Source organism: Stenella coeruleoalba (genome assembly GCF_951394435.1).
Source record: "Stenella coeruleoalba genome assembly, chromosome: 1".
Lineage (NCBI taxonomy): Eukaryota > Metazoa > Chordata > Mammalia > Artiodactyla > Delphinidae > Stenella > Stenella coeruleoalba.
The window spans coordinates 75707337-75726336 of record NC_137169.1 but is presented as its reverse complement, the minus strand read 5'-3'; the positions used below and the strand labels follow the sequence as shown (position 1 = coordinate 75726336).

The 19000-nt window shown below is 40.3% G+C and overlaps 1 protein-coding gene and 1 long non-coding RNA gene across 2 annotated transcripts in view; one reads left to right on the top strand and one right to left on the bottom strand.

Moving 5' to 3' along the window:
- Positions 1-1010: 1010 nt before the first annotated feature.
- The window catches only part of CLCA1 (chloride channel accessory 1), a 37146-nt gene continuing 19156 nt past the window's right edge, over positions 1011-19000 (bottom strand). The window contains exons 6-14 of the mRNA XM_079904233.1: positions 15850-16068; positions 15062-15289; positions 11625-11799; positions 9698-9804; positions 7317-7532; positions 6496-6757; positions 5277-5447; positions 2802-3041; positions 1011-1957 (exon numbers count right to left, since the gene is read on the bottom strand). Coding sequence (XP_079760359.1) covers positions 1569-1957; positions 2802-3041; positions 5277-5447; positions 6496-6757; positions 7317-7532; positions 9698-9804; positions 11625-11799; positions 15062-15289; positions 15850-16068 — 2007 coding nt within the window. The 3' untranslated portion in view covers positions 1011-1568. The remainder of the gene's footprint in view (positions 1958-2801; positions 3042-5276; positions 5448-6495; positions 6758-7316; positions 7533-9697; positions 9805-11624; positions 11800-15061; positions 15290-15849; positions 16069-19000) is intronic.
- LOC307177254 overlaps positions 2912-19000 on the top strand; it is a 50414-nt gene continuing 34325 nt past the window's right edge. Inside the window, exons 1-3 of the long non-coding RNA XR_013825015.1 lie at positions 2912-3068; positions 5210-5294; positions 15769-15916. This is a non-coding gene — a long non-coding RNA (uncharacterized lncRNA). The remainder of the gene's footprint in view (positions 3069-5209; positions 5295-15768; positions 15917-19000) is intronic.

Sequence of the window (19000 nt, the reverse complement as noted above, 5' to 3'; positions counted from 1 at the left end):
GGTTTGTTTTTCACTTTAGACTCTGTAAATCTTTTTTTTTTTTCGGTACACGGGCCTCTCACTGTTGTGGCCTCTCCTGTTGTGGAGCACAGGCTCCGGACATGCAGGCTCAGCGGCCATGGCTCACGGGCCCAGGCGCTCCGCGGCATGTGGGGTCTTCCCGGACCAGGGCACGAACCCGTGTCCCCTGCATCGGCAGGCAGACTCTCAACCACTGCGCCACCAGGGAAGCCCAAGACTCTGTAAATCTTTGATGTGTGACCTGCCGATAGCAATTGAGCAGGACATTATATTTGGCCTTGGATATGCTGAAGCTTCCTCTAGTTTTTATTATATATTTACTTCATTTCTTTATTTTCTTAGTTTTTAAACATGTTTATTGTATGTATCTCTAAGATGCCTCAGATCCTATTTTGAAATCTTTGAATCTTCCTTTAAGGAAAATATGTAAATAAAGAAATAAATTTGGAGTCTATGTAGAAACAGTCTTCTAGATATTTTGTATTCAATCAGAGAGTCACCCGCACTTTAAACTAATTGTGCTAATGAACTGAGAACTTGAAACAACTTTCACAAGAGTACTTGGCCATGGAGGCACTGGAATGTGTGATTAGTCCTTGATGGGAACTGCCGTACTGCTAAGTCTATTTGTCCTTTTTCCTTTTTCTTCTCCTTCCCCTTTCATCTGTCATGACCATAGCCTCTTCCACCTTTATTTAGTCCTTCATGTAGTCTTCAAAACCTCCCTCCTCCTGATACTTCTCAAGCATAGCACTGATTTATCCTCAAATGTTCTTTACGCCTATAAGAAAAAGGCCAAATCTTGCTCATCTTTTTGTACTCAGGGTCTAGCATAAGCCTGGAATATAGTAGTCATCTAATGAACATTTACTGAATGAACCGAATTGCATTACATAAAGTAATGCATATAAGGCATTAGTAGAGCACTTGGCACAAAGTACAAAATAAATGTTTATTTCTCAATCACTTTCCTTCACACCTGGCCTGAACCTACTTTCCTACTTCATGTCCCACCACTGTGGCTTTAGGGATCATCAACTCTTGTAATTGCATGCATATTACATACATTTCTATGCCTATGGAGCCCTTACCATGCTGTTATTTCTTTCTACAATGCAATCTCTTTCTTAAATGCATCATCTTTGCCCAAATCTAGTGAAAAGAAAACATAATTCTGGTGATGTTGGTCCAAATCTCCTCTATAACAAGCCATGCCTTTTATATTTAAATAGTTTGACCTGGTTGGGCCTTTCTGGAATCTTTCACATAGAATTACATGTTCTTTTATAACTGGCAAAGCTCCTTAAATCAAACTAAAACATACTTCCATTTATTGATGCAAGCACCCCTACTTTCTACTACTCAAAATCATTAATAAATGAGCAATAATTAAACTTTTGGATTTGACTAAGTAGTTTTTATACACATGTATCTGGTTGTTTAGCATTTTATTTCATTAAATTGCCTCATACAGGAAGTCTAAAATACATTTTATAAATTTTTATAATCAAAAAAAAGATGGATAATTTGTTTATTTTGGGGAAAACTCAGCCCAAGGCTACTGATAGCTGTAATTCCCCTAGCCACTTCCACATAATTTTTAAAATGTGAATGCCAGGAATGGTGCTGTTGGTATTAATATCAGGACAAGGAAGAGAAGGACTAGGTGTCTCTGGAGGAGTCTCTGGGGGAATAAACAAAGATACTTGTGCAATGTTAGAGATTTCTGACTTCAAGTTGACCTTATCAACAGCCTGTACAGCAATGAAGAGATCTGTGCCATTTGTAAAAGTGATGTTTTCTGGTTTAAACACAAAGACTTCCTCTGAGTTGGCCTCCTTTGGGCTGAGGTGAGTGGTGTTCACTTGAAGTGAATCATTGAACTTGTCTCTGAGATCAAGAATATTTGTGCTTATTCCAATGATGTACTTGTGAGCTTAAAAAAGAAAGAAAGAGAGAAAAAGGATGTGACTTATAATTCTCAAGTCTTAAAAATTTTTTAAAAATCTGTTAGAAACAATATCACCATCCCATAAAATACCAATAAATAAATGTAATTGATGGCCCATATTTATAAGCATTAGTATCTTCTTTTACATTCTTATTTTTATATCCTGACAGAGTGATAAATGTAAAACTGGATCAGGCTTGACTTAAATAAAGACTAGGTCAGTATTTCTGGCCATAGCACCTGACTGAGAGAGGAGGTTAATTACCACTTATTATTTTATTATTTGTGCTTCTCAAACTTGACCGTACATACACATCATCCAGGGATCTTAAAATGCAGATTCTGTTTCAGTAGGTCTGGGGTGGGGCCTAAGGGTCCACATTTCTAACAAGCATTCATCTGATGCCCATGCTGCAGTCCACAGACCATACTTTGAGAGGAAAACTCTGGTAGAATCTGAGATTTCTTCCAAAGGACAGCTCTGCTCCATAGATATCTATGATCTTTTCCCCATTCTCTCCAGGGGTCATTACTAAAAATGAGGTTTATTAAAGCAGCAAGCAAGATTGGCAAGATTGCCAAGCAAACGGCTTGGCAAGATTTCAGAAAAAAACTGAGGATTGCCTGTTCCTGGTTGAAACATCTTACACCCCTTTTGGCCAGTTTTTCAGATTCTAAACTTCTCATGTTTAAAAAACTTAAGCTTTCATTTCAGAGGATGTTCAAGATCCCTCCACATGCATCACCACATGCCTGCCTGCCTCACGCCCTCTACCTCTCTGCTTGGCTGCTAAACTCTTTTACAGGGCCCACACCACACTCTGCTTACCTCTTCCGTGATCATAATCATCCCCAGGAGCCGTCCAAGTCAGATTAATGAGACTGTCCCCTTGGATTTTTGCCTTCAGGTCAGTGATTTTACAAGGCGGAAAGAGATCAGGTATGGGAGCCTTTGGAACATCGGAGGCCACAAATGAACCTCCCGAGGACGTTCTGCTGAAACACACTTGCTTGCCTTGAAGATCATCCTTATTAATTTCAGGTCTTGGTGGATTCCATTTTACCTGACCTGCATTAAAAAATTCCTCAGTGCAAGGTAAACAACACCATGAAATGGCTATACTTCCCTCTGTTTTTTATTGTATTACCCTCTTTCTACCCTTTCCTTCTTTCCTCCCACACACAAAACTTACTTGAACCATTTGTTGTAAAGCTCCCAAATCAGGTTGCATCAGATGGAAAAAAAGCAAAGAGAGAATCACAGTTCTTTATCTCACATATATTTATTTCCTGGATATTTAGTGGAATAGCTTTCATAATTTATTTTTTGTAAATATACTTGTCCTGGAATTGTTTCTTTTCCCAACTTTTTGCTATCCTACTCTTAACCTGACACAAGGTCAGTTTAAATACTACCTCTGCTTTAAACGTTCTCAGACTTCCTCAAGCAATCTCTTCCACCTGGGTAACACTAGGGGTTTCATTGTCTTTCCTATTTATTTCTTAATCAATTATCTGGGCCTTCAAGAATTGCCTTGATTAATAATTCTGTGCATTTTTCTCTTTTTTCTCCATGTTTGTGTTTTGTCTTATTCGATTGTAGTTTCTCACAAAATGTTTTATGTTAGGGGTTCTAAAATTGTGTGCTTTTGAAAGACTTGATTTTCTCAATGAATGCATGGAAATCTAATTCATGTAGCAATCCCAATTTGCTTCACATTCTTGTTGAAAGGTTGTATAAAAATCATCCTGTAATTCTAAAAATACCCTGGCCTGCTCAATCAGTGGGATTCTCAGACTCTCTTTTCAATAAAAATATTCTGGAATACCTTAACATGGCATTACTCTGGTTTTGCTTTCTCATAAACTCTTCTTCTTTAGCCCTTATAATCTTTTGTCTGTAAAGACAAATTGATCTTTATCCCCATTAACCTGGTCTTGGGCAAAGATGAAATGAATACTTTAGCAGGTTTAAGATTAATTCAATTCACCAGTAGAGAATGTCTTTCTTGGTATCAAGGCTCATCAAGGTATACGGGGAAGAGCATAGCTTCCCAGTGCCAAGTCGGGTGCTATCACTTTTAGTAATGTGGACCAATAACCTCTCTAGCCTCTGTTTCTCCATCTGTAAAATGGGATAATTAGGAGAATGAGCTATATTAATGTAAGTGTAACACTGAGCATGATGCTAGATATAGCAACTATACCCGTCTTCTCCTGACTTCTCTCCCTAACTCAACAAAAAGGGCAAAGGAGAATAAAATAAGCTGAAATATGTAAAAGAGCTTTGGAAGCAACGGTGTCTTTTAAAGCATTTTTTCCTATTATCACTTTTGCATGAGGACACACCACATGTCTCAGAATCCTCCCTTTACTGATCACACACTCAAGTAAAGAGGACAGTGTGAAGCTTCTTAGAAGAGCTTTTCTTACTACACACCAGCACTAGGACAAGACCTGTCCAGGACAGAATGCAGATTGATGGAAAACAAGTCCTGGAATCTATCAGGACTCAGTCTTGGACCTGATTCCAGCTCTAGTCCAGGACAAGTGTTCGTAACTAAGATTGGTGTGGGACTGTCTGTTCCTTGGAGCGTAATTTTTCCACTTGCTTACATGTGGGCTCAGTATGCTATCTGTTATTAGGTTCGTCTACTATTCTCCCTAGTCTGAGCAGAAGAGAGGAGGAAAAGGAGACAGTGGGCTTTTGGTGATACTGATGCAGATAACAAGCCCCAAATTGTTATTTTTTGATTCTGTGGAAATGCCTATATCAGTAGAAAGAGCTTTATTATGAAATGTGTTAAGATTTATTTAAAATAATAACAAACATTTATTGAACACTTCTTATTTACCAGCAATAGCTTATTAGATGTATTTTCTTGTTTATTCCTCATAACCATCCCATGAGGTAGTTACCATTATTACCTATTTTACAAGTGAGGCAAACGAAGCACAAGAGATGACCAGGGTGGTCAAAATCTACGTTCAGTCTAGTGGTTTTCAACTGGGGGCTATGTTATTACCTAGAGGACAGTGAATGATGTCTGGAGACATTTTTAATTGTCATGACTATGGGGGCCGCTTCTGGTATCTAGTGAATAGAGGCCGGAAATGCTGCTAAACATCCTACAATGCACAGGACTGCCCTTCACAACAAAGAATTATGTGGCCAAAATGTCAATAGTTACCAAGGTTGAGAAACCCTGATTTAAGTTTGTACCATTCTCTCCACAGGTTTAGTGGTTTTCATTTGATTCCAAGCCTTTTACTCAAGCCAAGGATGTTATTATAGATGACTTACCATTCTCGATCCAGCCAGGTATGTACATGGCTCTAGTTTGCTGGGGTATCCCCTTCTGAGTGGCTGTATCGACACCTCCCAGAGCCCACACTTTTACACTGTATCTACCATTTGTATCGTAAGCTGTAAAATACCTTGAATAGACACCATCATCCTTAGTAGCATCAGCACCTTGACAGGGAAATGAAGGAATTAATGAATATCCTAAAGGTAACTGGGCATTTGTGTATTTCCAACTCATACGTGGATTAAATTTTTTTAAAGCAAAGATAATCCAGTGTTATCTCCAAGAGAGTTTAGGATTTGACTATGTTAAGAATGAGGTATACTTCTTTTCCGTGTGTGTGTGTGTGTGTGTAATTTCATACGTGTACATCTTGTCTTCCTGAATTGTTGTCTTTTTTTTGAACTCAGAGATCAATCATGTGCCTCTGTTACAACCAACATAGCACAAGGTAACTACTCAGTACGTATCTGTTGAACTGAATTCAATTACTATATGTTACTGGTGAGAAAAAAAAGTTATATGATTTTTTTTTAATTTATGGCTTTTCACTAGGGTAGATTTAGGTGGGAAATTCATTTACAGAATTTGTTTTAATAAGGTTACTTGTTTCACAGTAGTCAAGTTCCTTCTAAAAATAAATGTAGAATTTTCTTTTTCTCTCCCTGTTTGACTTCTTAAATATAAAAATAATAGTTAGAATTTTCCCTTTGGGTGCAGGATAATATAGAATCTACGTAGATATGGGGGTCACATATAACTATACTTTAATCCAACTCTGCTGCTTTTTAAATGTGAAAGCCTGTTTCTTCATCTGTAATGTAGGGATAATATCTCCAAAGTGTGTGGTGAAGATTAAAAAATGAAGATCTATCTATCCACCTATCTATCCATCTGTCTAATCTTCACACAAACTCCTAACACAAAATATCTATTAATTTTCCTTCTTCACCTTTTGGGGGGTGTGGAATACCCACTGACAACTCCCTAGAGTCTGAGACTTCGGGGCTTTACAAAAGCTAAAGGTAGTCCCTTCCTCATGTTTTCCAACAATTTGAAATATAGGAATTGTGGGGTGGCAGAAATCTCCCCCAGCCAGAATCACAGTGCTGGACTTCCTGCTTCTAACTGTCCTCACCACAACATGCCCTCCTGCTGTTCCCTGGTTGCTTCTTGGAAAAGAAAGATATGTTCTTCAAGTTCTTGGGTGGTTACCTGCTCCGTTGTCCAATAATTCCAAAGTAACTGTTTTTCCATCCACTGATTCTATCAGGGCTGTGACCTTGGCCCTGAGAATTGGCAAGCTTCCTTGGTGAATCTTTGCATAAACTACCATAGGGCTAGGGAATTTGCCTGTGTCTTTGTTCATTTTAGAGGTCACTGTAACTGGAGGCAAGGTACCACTTGATGCACGGGAGGTGACAGTCAAAGTCAGGGTTTGTGAGCTTGCTTGTAGGCTGTATTTCCAAATGCCGACCTAGCCAAAAAAAATGGAGACATTTCCACTTAATAGCTTTAAGTGACACAGACCTGACTTCAATGCCACCTATAGGAAGAGCCCATCTAATACAAGTACATTACAAGTATATCTAAGAAGATTTTTGATACTCTCTCAGCCAAGGGAAACTTTGGTATATTTGGACTAAGTACATGGTTCTATTGCCAAGAAAATCCTAGTTGGGAAAAATGAGGTCTGAAAGTTGTGTCCTTATTATAGCCTTGGTTTCTCAAGAGCAGGATCAAATCGACAGATTCCTGAGGTAGAGGAAATAGTTTTCATGATGCCAAAGCTCTAGCTGCTGTGTAATTTGAAGGTTCTCCTTTTAGCACCTGGAGAAAATATCACCAACTTCCTTTTTCTTGACTTGCTGTCATACTGAGTGATTTCCACCGGATGGAGATTTTTCCTTGTTTTCTCTTTCATTCAATACTGGCTCTTTTTTAAGAAACCACCCTATTTAAAAAGCTACAATTATTCTGTAAAAATTTTATATTATCTTATCAAATTGTGAGAAGGAAAAATGATGAGTCCATACCTTGGCAATGCCTGGGATTTGGAGGTAGGCCATTTTGATGTATGTGTCCACTAAAAAGCCATCTTGCTTCTTTCCACTGGGATCCCAGAGAAGGATTTGGGGAATGTCAGTTGTCCAGGTGATGAGAAACAAAGTGTCTTTCCCCACAGTACTGTCCACAATCACCGTGCCATTCAACCACTGACTGTTCTGGAGGGTTAATCCCTTGCTCTCAAGCTGTTAAGAAAAACAGCTCTTTACTTTCTGGAGAATACAGCTCCCATCACATAGTCTCTTCCATTCTGTCTCCAACTCTCAGTTATCCCATTAAAAAGCCTTCAGTGATGCCTGAGTCCTTGGTTTGATATTTAGGACCTATTATGATCCAATTCTAAATTACTTTTCCAGCCTTAGCTTCCATAATGTTGATTCCTACACCCAAACCAGACCACTTCCCCATATGATCCTCATGAATCCCTGACTCTCTGACTATCATACTCTCTGCTTTTCCTGGAAGTCTGTACATTCATGTCCATTTGTCTAAGCCTTACCTACCCTTCAAAATTCAATTCAAAAGTCACTTTCTCCGTGAAGCTTTCTCTGATGTCCATCTCACTAACTGTGGAGAATAATCTCTCCCTCCCTTGATCTCCCATAGACTCTTATTTCTATCAATCCTTTGATCTCCTCACATTGTGTTTTGCTTTATACCTACTGGTGTACACAGCTCATCTCACTACTAGACTATAAACCCTTAAGGAGACTAACTAGGACTTATTTTCCCCACATATGGATTGTTTGAATTGCAATTAACTAATTTGTGGGCCAATTATTACTGCAGTCCTTGTGAAGATAAATGAAATAAATCAATGGCCAAGGCTGATTCGTTGTCTGAAGTAGAATGAAGGAGCTGTGGAGCAGGGGTTGAGGTGGGGTAGGGCTAACCAGACTTTGTAGAAATGTGATTTTTGAGGATTATCTCCTAGATAATTATTTATGGTCCTTAAATTGATATCCATTAGAAGATAGGGTGGCCTGGTAATGGAGCCAGACTTTCTAGTTTTGTATGTAGATTATGATCTGGGATATGAAGAAAGCTAGGGGCCCTTAGATATGATTCTTATGGCAGGTGGGTAAATGAGTCCTACTCATGTCTCTATCTTTCTCCCTTTTTGGTTTCTTAAATATAAAAATAATGGGCAGAAACTGCCTGGCTGTAAACTTGCCCTTTCATCACTTTAATTATTTTTCTAAGACACATTCCTCCCACATCCAAACCGGGCTCTTGGGTTTAATATTCTAAATCTGAACTAGGATAACCCAAATGAGTATAATTGCTGTCTTCTTTGACTGAATAAATGCTACATCGATAGACTAGAAAGGCTATTATTTTGAAATCTGTCATTATTTGGCTTCTTAAATTTTTTTTATTGGAGTATAGTTGATTTACAATGTTGTGTTAGTTTCAGGTGTACAGCAAAGTGAATCAGTTATACATATACATATATCCACTCTTTTTTAGATTCTCTTCCCATATAGGCCATTAAAGAGTACTGAGTAGAGTTCCCTGTGCTATATATTAGGTCATTATTTGGCTTTGACACTACATTATTCCTTTAATTTTATTCACAATAAAAGTTACAACTCACACAAGTGTGGTGCTGATTGTTCACTCTCTCTAGTTTAAAGATTCATGTGAATAACTTTTACAACTATTAGAGAAGAGCATTTAAAAATATATTTGTCCTTTTTTTATTGTCCCAAGACTTTTGAAAGAAAATTTGGTTTTCTTGAAATTTTAGAAGCAGAAGGGCCCGTAGAAGTTTTCTGGTTCATCTCTGGCTGAGAAGCTGAAGCTCAGAGAAGTAAAGTTCTTTGCCCATGGTCACAGTTAATGGCAGACCCATGAACAGGATCCAGGTGTCTGGACTGACAACATGGGCTTTTCACAGTACAAATCACTTTCCATTCATTATATGAAAATCTTGGCAAATATCAGGGATTTGAGGTAATGGAAAAATAGACCAAGTAATCCCTGCACATTTGTCCCAGAAAATTTATACTGAGATGATCTACTCTGAAGAAAATTCTGAGCCAATTATATTGCTATGGGTGCTTGTTAACAGATGTTAAAAAAGAATTCCTGGACCCACTATATTTTATGTTGATGGTTTCTAAGAGAAAGTCACTTAGTATTGTTTCCAAACAAGAAACACTAATTGCCTTGTTTAAATGAATAGTGTTGTATTTTAGGAATAATGTCTAATATCAGGCTGAAACGTCTATTTTAATTTTAATTCATTACTAGAAGAATGTAGAACTTAAAACTTTTAACCATTAAACTCCCCATCTTGGCTATGGTTATTTATAAACATGAAAAACCAAGGAGGAAGAACTCTGACCTGGATGGAACGCTGGGAGACAGCTCCGTTTCCTGATGAAAGGGCCCCAAAAGCATCCATGAGGCCATTGTTCTGAACCTGATCTGAAGCATATGTCTGTAAACCTCCTAAAATGCAATCACATTATCAGAAGTTATTTTCTAGAAAGCAAGTATTTGCAACATTTTAGATATTGTTAAGATAAGAAAATACATATTATATACTGTGTTATTAAAGTACTAATAGATAAATGTTAAATAGGTGTCCAGATTAACTCAGAAGCTGATACTAACTTTTTAATCCTATTAAATAATAGCTTCAGCAACATAGTCATTTGGCCACTTCAGCTCTCTGCAAAGCAGTCAAGAATCTCCGACAGACCAAAACTAGTAATATAAATCTGGTGTTTTAAAGGTCATGCACTTTCATATGAGTCATTAAGCCTTACTGCAAGTGTATTGATTTATTCTTATTTTAAACATAATCTTAGCAAGCTTGAGTTTCAAGTTTTCTCCTAAATCAGAAAAGATGTGTATGTTACAACAGTAAGAAATAACAACTGACAGGGGACAGTTATAGAAAAGTATTATGTATAGTAAACAGGAGATGATATACCAGACCATGTAGTCTTGAGCTATTTAGAATAGATGTAACTGAGATAGTTGATGAGAAAGCACTTTAAAACTGTTAATGACATCCAAAATCTAAGAGTATTTTGGTCATCCTACTGGTACTTCACCCAGATCCCCTTTTCTAGGCTACTGCATCTCTCCCCAGCTGCTCTAAGTGTTAGTTTAATGGCATATAGCTGCCTCCTATTCAAGAAAATGTCTTTACCTAATGGGGCCACCCTAGCTAAAGACATAACATGCCCCCTTACCCCTGCTCTGCCCTGACAGTCTATAACCACTGACTGATGGACACAGTGGTACAAAAGGTCAGCCTTCTCTTTCAATATTGTACCAAATCTGTGATGCAATTCCAGATCCAGAGCCCCCTGTGGCACCAGGCTTCAGCTAGCCTCTAATTTCACATCTGTGCTTAGCTTCTTCCCCTGCCTGATCTTACTCCCTACTCTCCCTTTCTCCTGAGAGCTCTCCCTCTATAAATCACATGCACTTAAATCCTTTTCTCAGGCTCTGCTTCTAGGAAACCCAGCCTAAGACAGGTAGTATTAGGAGCAAAAAGTCCTGTCACTTTATCTGGCTTAGATGGCAACTCAGCATAATAATTGATATCCATAATGCTGGCTCTAAGTTAAAAAAATTTAAAAAAATATTAAAACCTACTCTGCTGAAGAAGCCAGGTTCAGATGGGATATATTTTAACTGTATGTGTATGGAAGGTAGAAGCACAATATATGAATGTTTTACAAAGAAACTGCATTATATTCTATATTTTCAGAGTGACCTTCTGTTTGGTTCAGCAGGCCCTTTGCCCTTCCCCTGCTATTTCTTGTTCAAGCCCCAATTCAGATGTCACCTTCCTGTACACTCCTTCTTCCCCAGATAAAGTCTAGGCTCCCTTCTTTGTACTCATTGTACCCTCTATTACTAATAGAGCACTTGTATCATAGTATTATATAGTTAGTGGCTTGTCGTCTGTGTCCCCTGGTCTCTTGGCCAGCTGCCAACTGGAAGTGAGTGGTTCCTGGCTAACTGATTAGATTCTTTCCAGTCCTTATAAAGTGTCTGGGAAGAGAGTCCCAAGTTCTCCCTAGAGTGCTGTGCTGGTCCCATGTTCTCCAGACTGCCCTAATCCTAGAACCAAGGCTTTAAAATAAATGAGTGGCGTCAGTTCTAAAAGTCATTTGGGGTAAGAGCAGCTAGTTAGTCGATAAGATAACCCCATCTGTCCCTATCCCACCCTTCCCCTACTCCCCAGAGCACTGGAGCTCACAGTCCAGTGGAAGAGAAAATACAGTAGGACTTAGCAGGTCATCCTTCACCTGTCATTTTAGACAGCTCCTCTAGTTCCCGTGCTGCAGACGGCCCTAGGGCGACTGTATGGATGATGACTCCACTTTGCTTCACTTCATTAAAGCATGAGCTTATAGTGCTGTCCTCCCCATCGGTCAGTAACACAATTTCAGATCCATCTGTTGGGTATTTCTTCCTAATCACCTAAGGACATAATTCAGGCATGAGTTGTCATACTCAGGGTAGCCAAAGTGTTTGGGAAAACTGCAGTTAAAGGGAATGAGAAGAGAAATTCCAGAGGGGATAAACAAAAGTGTCTAGGAATGGTCAAATATCTCTCTGTCTTGCAATGATACAAGACCATGGAACTTGACAATGGTCTTTTCTCTTGGTTAGCCTGTTGCAGAGAAGACTCAATAAGGTGGGATGCAGGGCAGTTCCAGGGATGGACAGCACTAAGCAGAAAAGAAGGTTTTTCTAGTTTCTTTCACATGATCTCTCCTTGACAGGCTTTCAGAGGTTCCCAGATGCCTTCAGAAATTACCCTCATTTAATGGGGATAATACTGAGGACTAATATATTACTATAATAATATTAGACTCGGGGCAGATTTTAGCTTGTATGATATTCACCAGTCTTACCATAAGCTGTTTATGGCTGACCTTGGTTCTGATTGGTCAGTCCCCAGATCACATGAGTTATTAAAAATTTTAATATCCCCTCTGATTAAAGCAAAACATTTTGTTCCTATTAATCCCCAGTTCCTAGTTGTCCTATGACACGTATGTCTCAACTGTTCCTGGGAGACACAGGTTATAGCTTTTTACGTGGTATAGAGAGCATATGCCTTATGCCAATGTTGGATAAGATTATGATAGAAGGAAAATTAGATAAAATAATAATGTTTATGAAGAGGAAGGCAAGAGTTCACTATTCCCTTAAAAAGAGTGGAAGGGAGACCCAGAAGTAGAGGAAACAAGTAATCAAACCTAAGTAACTCCTCTCTCTGGACCAGACTCTCAGGAAGGGAAGGCTCTCTTAAGTAGGTTGAAAGGGGAGATGAGATCAGAGGAGACTTCCACCCCACTTCTTTTAAGAGGGGGCTGCCCCACAAGGGAAGAGAGCAGAACTGTGATTGCTGCCGTGTGAAGAATTCTGGAGCCCAGGAGCCTGTCAGCTGTGGCTGTAGCCTCAGTCTGACCAAGCTGCAGGGCCTGAGAGGCCAGAGAAAGAGCTCAATTCGGATTCCCTTGTCCCATTCCCTATCACTGCTATGTGTCATGGAAAACATGCAGAAGTCTCCATGTGTCCATAGGGGAAATGGATGGCAGCTGACTTGAGAGTTGGCAGGCAAGAAGACAGTTTATCTTGCCATAGAGGCTGAGGGGTGTACAGCCTCCCAAGGGCTGGATGCAGGACATGGGGGTGCTCAGGGATCTGCTCCAACAGTGAGAGCCAGAGTGTGGTGAGTCAGCTGAGGAAGACCAATGGGCCATGATCAAGCTAAGAAAACAAGCAAAGCCCAGTGGCCACAGCTCAACTGATACCACTGACAGACCTGACCAGGGTCCTGCCCCAGGGACTAGTGGGGAAATTGAGACAGTGCAGGATCCAAGGCCCTTTACCTCGTCACCCTGAAGCCACACACAATCTCCTCCCACCCCATACCTGTGCTCTGCTGGGCATGAGGAGCATCTAATTTCCAATTGTGTTCCTCACATACTCTCTCACAGCATCGGAGTGGAAAATACAGAACCAGAAGTTCCCTCTTCACCACCAGGCCATCTGGCATTAGTCATTTCCCCTCAGGTTTTGTATAGCAGGAGTTTAGTACAACATGTCAGTTTCCCTCCCTTACTTGCTCCTTTAATCAAAGCATGGGTGAGTGGCAGAAGCAAGAGAACCCAAGTGCACACAGGCGTCTGGAGAAGGGTTTTGCAGCTGGCTGCGTACACAATAAAAACCACTTTAGGGAACTGACCTTCAGAGTGGAATAAAAGGGCCAGAGGGACAGACTGCGTAAGCGAATGGTTGAGTCCGCTGTCAACATGAAACAGTGTGAGCTGAAAACTAAATGTTCCTGCTGCTGCTTGGAAATCGGGAACAGCCCCACTGATGTGTTATGCCCCAAGCAGACAGAGGGCAGAGTTTCCCAAGACACTGCCTAGATTCTGAGACCTTAGACCAGCCAGCTTCCTTCAGCCTCTTATTCTTTATTTCATGGACCTAAATAGCCTCTAAATAAATATAGAATATTCTATTCTATATTTGGAGCATTTAAGCATCAGGTGTAATCAAATAACTCAATTTATTTTTTTTTATTGAGAACCTCCTATAGAAAAGATATTGTGCCAGCAGCCTGGGAAGTTAAAAGATAATTCCTATCTCTGAAGAAGTTTTGTTTGAGCAAAGAACATGACAGGAAATAAGACAGAAGAGTCAAAAGTCGTAAGAGATGTTTAAGAAAAATAGAAAAATGTTCATAGGATTCAGAAGGAGAAACTCTATACAGTTGAAACGATCAGGAAAGATGTCAAGAAGTAGTAGTGTCTATGATGATGTGTGAAGAATGAGTGTGATTTGAGGTACAAAGGAGGGAGGAGAAATTACTCTAGATGGGGAGCTGGCCCGGCAAAGGTGTGGAAGCTGACTGGCAAGGGCAGGGGATCTAATTTGCTTAAACATAGAATACCTGGGAGAGACTCCTGAGTACTTGAGCCTGGAAAGGTAGGTAGGGGCTATATTATAAAAGAACTTAAATATTAGTTAGAGAAATTTTACTTAGTTTTGTTGAAAATGGGGAGAGATTGATGTCTAAGTAGAGGGATGACATGATTGGATGATCAGATGGGATCTTTGGATACACCCCCAATACAATTAGAGTTACAGTTCCTAAGCCCTCCTATTTCAATAAATAAACCTCTTTTTTTTCCCAAAAAGGAGGTCCTATATACCCAGAAGTTTGGAATGTTAATCTACCTCAATATTTAACCATAACTCAGAGTTCACTTTTTTCTTCATAGAAGATAACCTCTTAGATCCCTGTGTACCTTTCTTCATAGCAGTCATTAGTGTATGATTATACACTTATTTATGTGACTATGTAGTTAATGAACCTCCCCCCACTAAGATTATAAGCTCCACGACAACAGGTGTGGTATGTTTGGCCCTCGTGGTATTCTTAATTCATATCACAGTGCCCGACATGTAGAAGTAACACCACGAATCTTTCAAATACATGCAGAAAAGCATGAATGCACAGATGCAGAAAAACACAAAAGCATGAATGAATTAGTTAACAATAGCTTTGGGGGCCTATGTTGTTGCATCATTTGAACCATTGCTCTGCAATTGGTTGTCTAATTCAACTAGACACTAGGCATACATGGAAACACTGGAAAGGGGAATTTCTTAGGAGACATAAATTGTAAACATTGGCAAACTATGATAGGGCAACTTGTCTCACAGTAAATGCTGATTGAATCCCAGAGCAGATGGACGTTCCTCCTGATGCCACTGTGGGTAAGCTTCTGGCAAGTGTGTCTCTTTCAGTGGTACTGTTTATCTGTACAAGTTCACTTTTTACATAGGCAGCACTGTCAAATGTCACCATCCCAACCCAGGACCCTTGCTCAACCGTCTGCAGAAGGAAAAGTTTGCCTGCTTGATTCAGTCGTTTAAGGCGGTCACCAGTCTGAATGGAGAAACAGAAGAAAAGCAGTCAGGTTGGGTTTAGATGGGCAGACTAAAAACAGAACAGGCTAGAGGGAATTTGGAAATGGCTGCCTCAATGTAGAGTAAATGACAGTAAGCTTACTCAAGGCATATCCTTCTATGGAGGAACATTTCTCCTTTATATTTAGTAGTATCTTTGGATAGGATTATTTTGTATAAATAGCCCTAAAATATAAAGCCGGATTTGGCTTTAGTTTAATCATTAGTTCAATACTCTAGTAATAGTTCTATAAACATACATACAGTCCGTGAAACATAAAAAATGTTAATTCTATATAATTCATCAGATCTTTGCTCACAAATTGAAGGCTAATTTAATTTGGCAAATGAGACATTTGATGCTGAATTTTTGTTGAATACAGTTGAGGTGGTGGGCAATTCTGATGGAAATGTTATTCCTGTAACTGTTCTGACCCTTGGGGTTGTGTTTATTCCCAGCCAGCTCCAAATTGTGGTCCAGATCATATCATATACAAATTTGAGACTACCATCCAGAAGACCAAGACTCAATCAACGTACCGTCATGCTTCCAGACTTATCAAGGACTAAACACACAATTCTTTGTCTGATCTGCAACAATGAGAAGGTGGGCTTCGGTGGCTGTGTTGTCATAGGAGTGGTTTTCTTAAAGTCCTCCGAACCTTGGATCACTTCCCATGTGCTTCGGAGATTGCATTTTTTGTTTTGCTCGTTTGGGGCTTCTTTATTGTGGTTTTTTTCTGTACAGAATTCAACCACCTGAAATTGTCAATAAAATGATATAGATAACAGTAAACTACTTGTTAAAATATTTAATAATTTGATTAAAATATTTTAAATGCAGATTTACATTTATGTGCCCTCCTCCCCAGACTGCCTTGTAACCCCATAACCTTGGCTCAATCCCACAATCACTGCAGAGCACTGCTGGGGAAAATCATAGAGATAATTCAGAGTTTCTATCTCAAAACAAGTCTTTGACCTCAGTGGACTTTTAGTGCTCCTCAGCAATCATCTATTTACCTGCTGTTGGCTTCCCTCCTACTTCTCAAATTTGCCATTTCAAGCAATTGCCACTATCTTTAAGCCACCTACATCTCAACATTTCTCTCCTGGTACCATTTTCTCTCTCCATCCTTTTACTTCCTGCTCACTTCCTTACTTCCCACTGACTTACAAACACCTTGCGTTCTAACTTTCAACACCCAACATTCCAGCTCTCTCCAAAATCCACTTGGATGTCCCATAGGATCCTTAAACTTCAGGTTTTCGTAATTGAACTCATCACCTTTCCTCTGACTCTGCTCCTCCCCATCACCAAGTATTTCCTAACTTGGTGTCACCACTATCTATTCAGTCACCTAAATAGGAAACTGAGAGTTTTCCTACCTTCTTCCCTCTATGAAATAAGAAGATCAATACAATTCTCTCTCTCTCTCCAGTTCATCATCTTTTCTCCTTTACCAATGGAATCTCCATCATTTCAAGCCCTCATCGTCCCTCCCTCAGACTATCTGACCTTTCCATCTTGCTCCCTCTTTAATTGGTCCACTCCACAGCTGCCAGGTACATATTCCTTCTTATTCCTGTACTTAAGGTCCTTCTGTGGCTCATCATTGCTCACACACTACAATCCAGACTACTTCACATAGCTAATAGCAATCTCCATGATTTGGATTTTCACTTCACTCACGATCTTTGCTCTGGCCACGCATTCCAAGTCTCTAATTTCCCCCACTGTAGCCTATAAGTGCTCAAACTTGCCAGACTGTTTTATATCTCTGTGTCTTTGCTCATGATTCCCACTTTGTCAAGGAGTTCTTCCTCTGTCTTCTGCATTGTGAACTCTACCTTCATGTTTCAGCCAAAAGGTTATTTTCAAAATGTTCTCCCATTTCATACCCTTCCCCTAAAGAATTTCCACTCAACCTTGTGGCCTCACAGTACCCTATAAGAAATTTCAATAAGGCTCCTCTAACATTGTAGTGCACTTATTGGGATGAAAATCCATCTATGACAGAACCCTGTCTCATTAAATTTGCTTCCTCAAAACTTAGCCCTATGTCTGATACACAAAAAAAGCTCAATATGTTTGTTGTTTTTTTAGTAACCTTTACCAATCTGTATGTCAGTGTTTTTTAAATCTAGAAAATGGCAGTAGTTGTTATGCAAGAATTATATGACAACGTATGCAATAAGGATAATACTAACTAAATGATAGTGTCTTCCCCTTTTTTAAGTTTATATCCCTAGCATTTGGGAGATTTAAAAAAGAGGCACAGTATACAAAGAAGGTATAACCTAGTTTCTCCGCTCAGTGATTTTACAGTATTATCATTCAATTAAAAATCCTAAATATCTGGGAGTCAAGTAATTCAGAAAGTAATCATTAGCTGTAAAACACTTATTTTTCTCTTTATTTTCATTTTTCAGATTGTTTTGGTAGTGTTTCCGTATTATCATTATAGCTACTTTTTAGGAAGGGAACCTGGAAAACTTTTGTGTAAACCCCGAGCAGAGGCTCCCAAACCTGACTGTGCATCAAATTTAACTGTGGTTAATTTAAAACAATCTCAGAGAGACCTTCAAGATGGCGGAGGATTAAGACGTGGAGATCACCTTCCTCCCCACAAATACATCAGAAATACATCCACATGTGGAACAACTCCTACAGAACACCTACTGAACGCTGGCAGAAGACAGACTTCCCAAAAGGCAAGAAACTCCTCACGTACCTGGGTAGGGCAAAACAAACAAACAAACAAACAAAAAACCCAGAGATAACAGAATAGGGACAGGACCTATACCTCTGGGAGGGAGCCGTGAAGGAGGAAAATTTTCCACACACCAGGAAGTCCCCTAGCGGGCAGAGACTGCGGGTGGCGGAGAGGGGAGCTTCAGTGCTACGGAGGAGAGCGCAGCAACAGGGGTGCGGAGGGCAAAGCACAGAGGATGGGTGCCGACCAGCACTCACCAGCCCGAGAGGCTTGTCTGCTCACCCGCTGGGGCAGGTGAGGGCTGGGAGCTGAGGCTCCAGCTTCAGCTAACCAGGAGGGAATCCAGGAAAAACTTTGGACCTGCCTAAGAGGCAAGAGACCATTGTTTCAGGGTGTGCAAGGAGAGGGGATTCAGAGCACCACCTAAATGAGCTCCAGAGACGGGCGCAAGCCACGGCTATCAGCGCGGACCCCAGAGACACACATGAAATGCTAAGGCTGCTGCTACAGACATCAAGAAGCCTGTGTGCAAGCACAGGTCACTATCCACACCTCCCCTCCCGGGAGGCTGTGCAGCCTACCACTGCCAGGGTCCTATGACCCAGGGACAACTTCCCCAGGAGAATACATGGCGTGCCTCAGGCTGTTGCAACATCATGCTGGCCTCTGCCGCAGCAGTCTTGCGCTGCATTCCGTACCCCTCCCCCCTCCCCCCCACCCCCCACCCCCCGCCTGAGTGAGCCAGAGCCCCCTAATCAGCCACTACTTTAACCCTCTCCTGTCCCAGCAAAGAACAGATGTCCTCAGCGACCTACACACAGAGGCAGGGCCAAAACCAAAGCTGAACCCCAGGAGCTCTGCGAACAAAGAAGAGAAAGGGAAAATTATCCCAGCAGCCTCAGGAGCAGCGGATTAAATCTCCACAATCAACTTGATGTACCCTGCATCTCTGGAATAACTGAATAGACAACAAA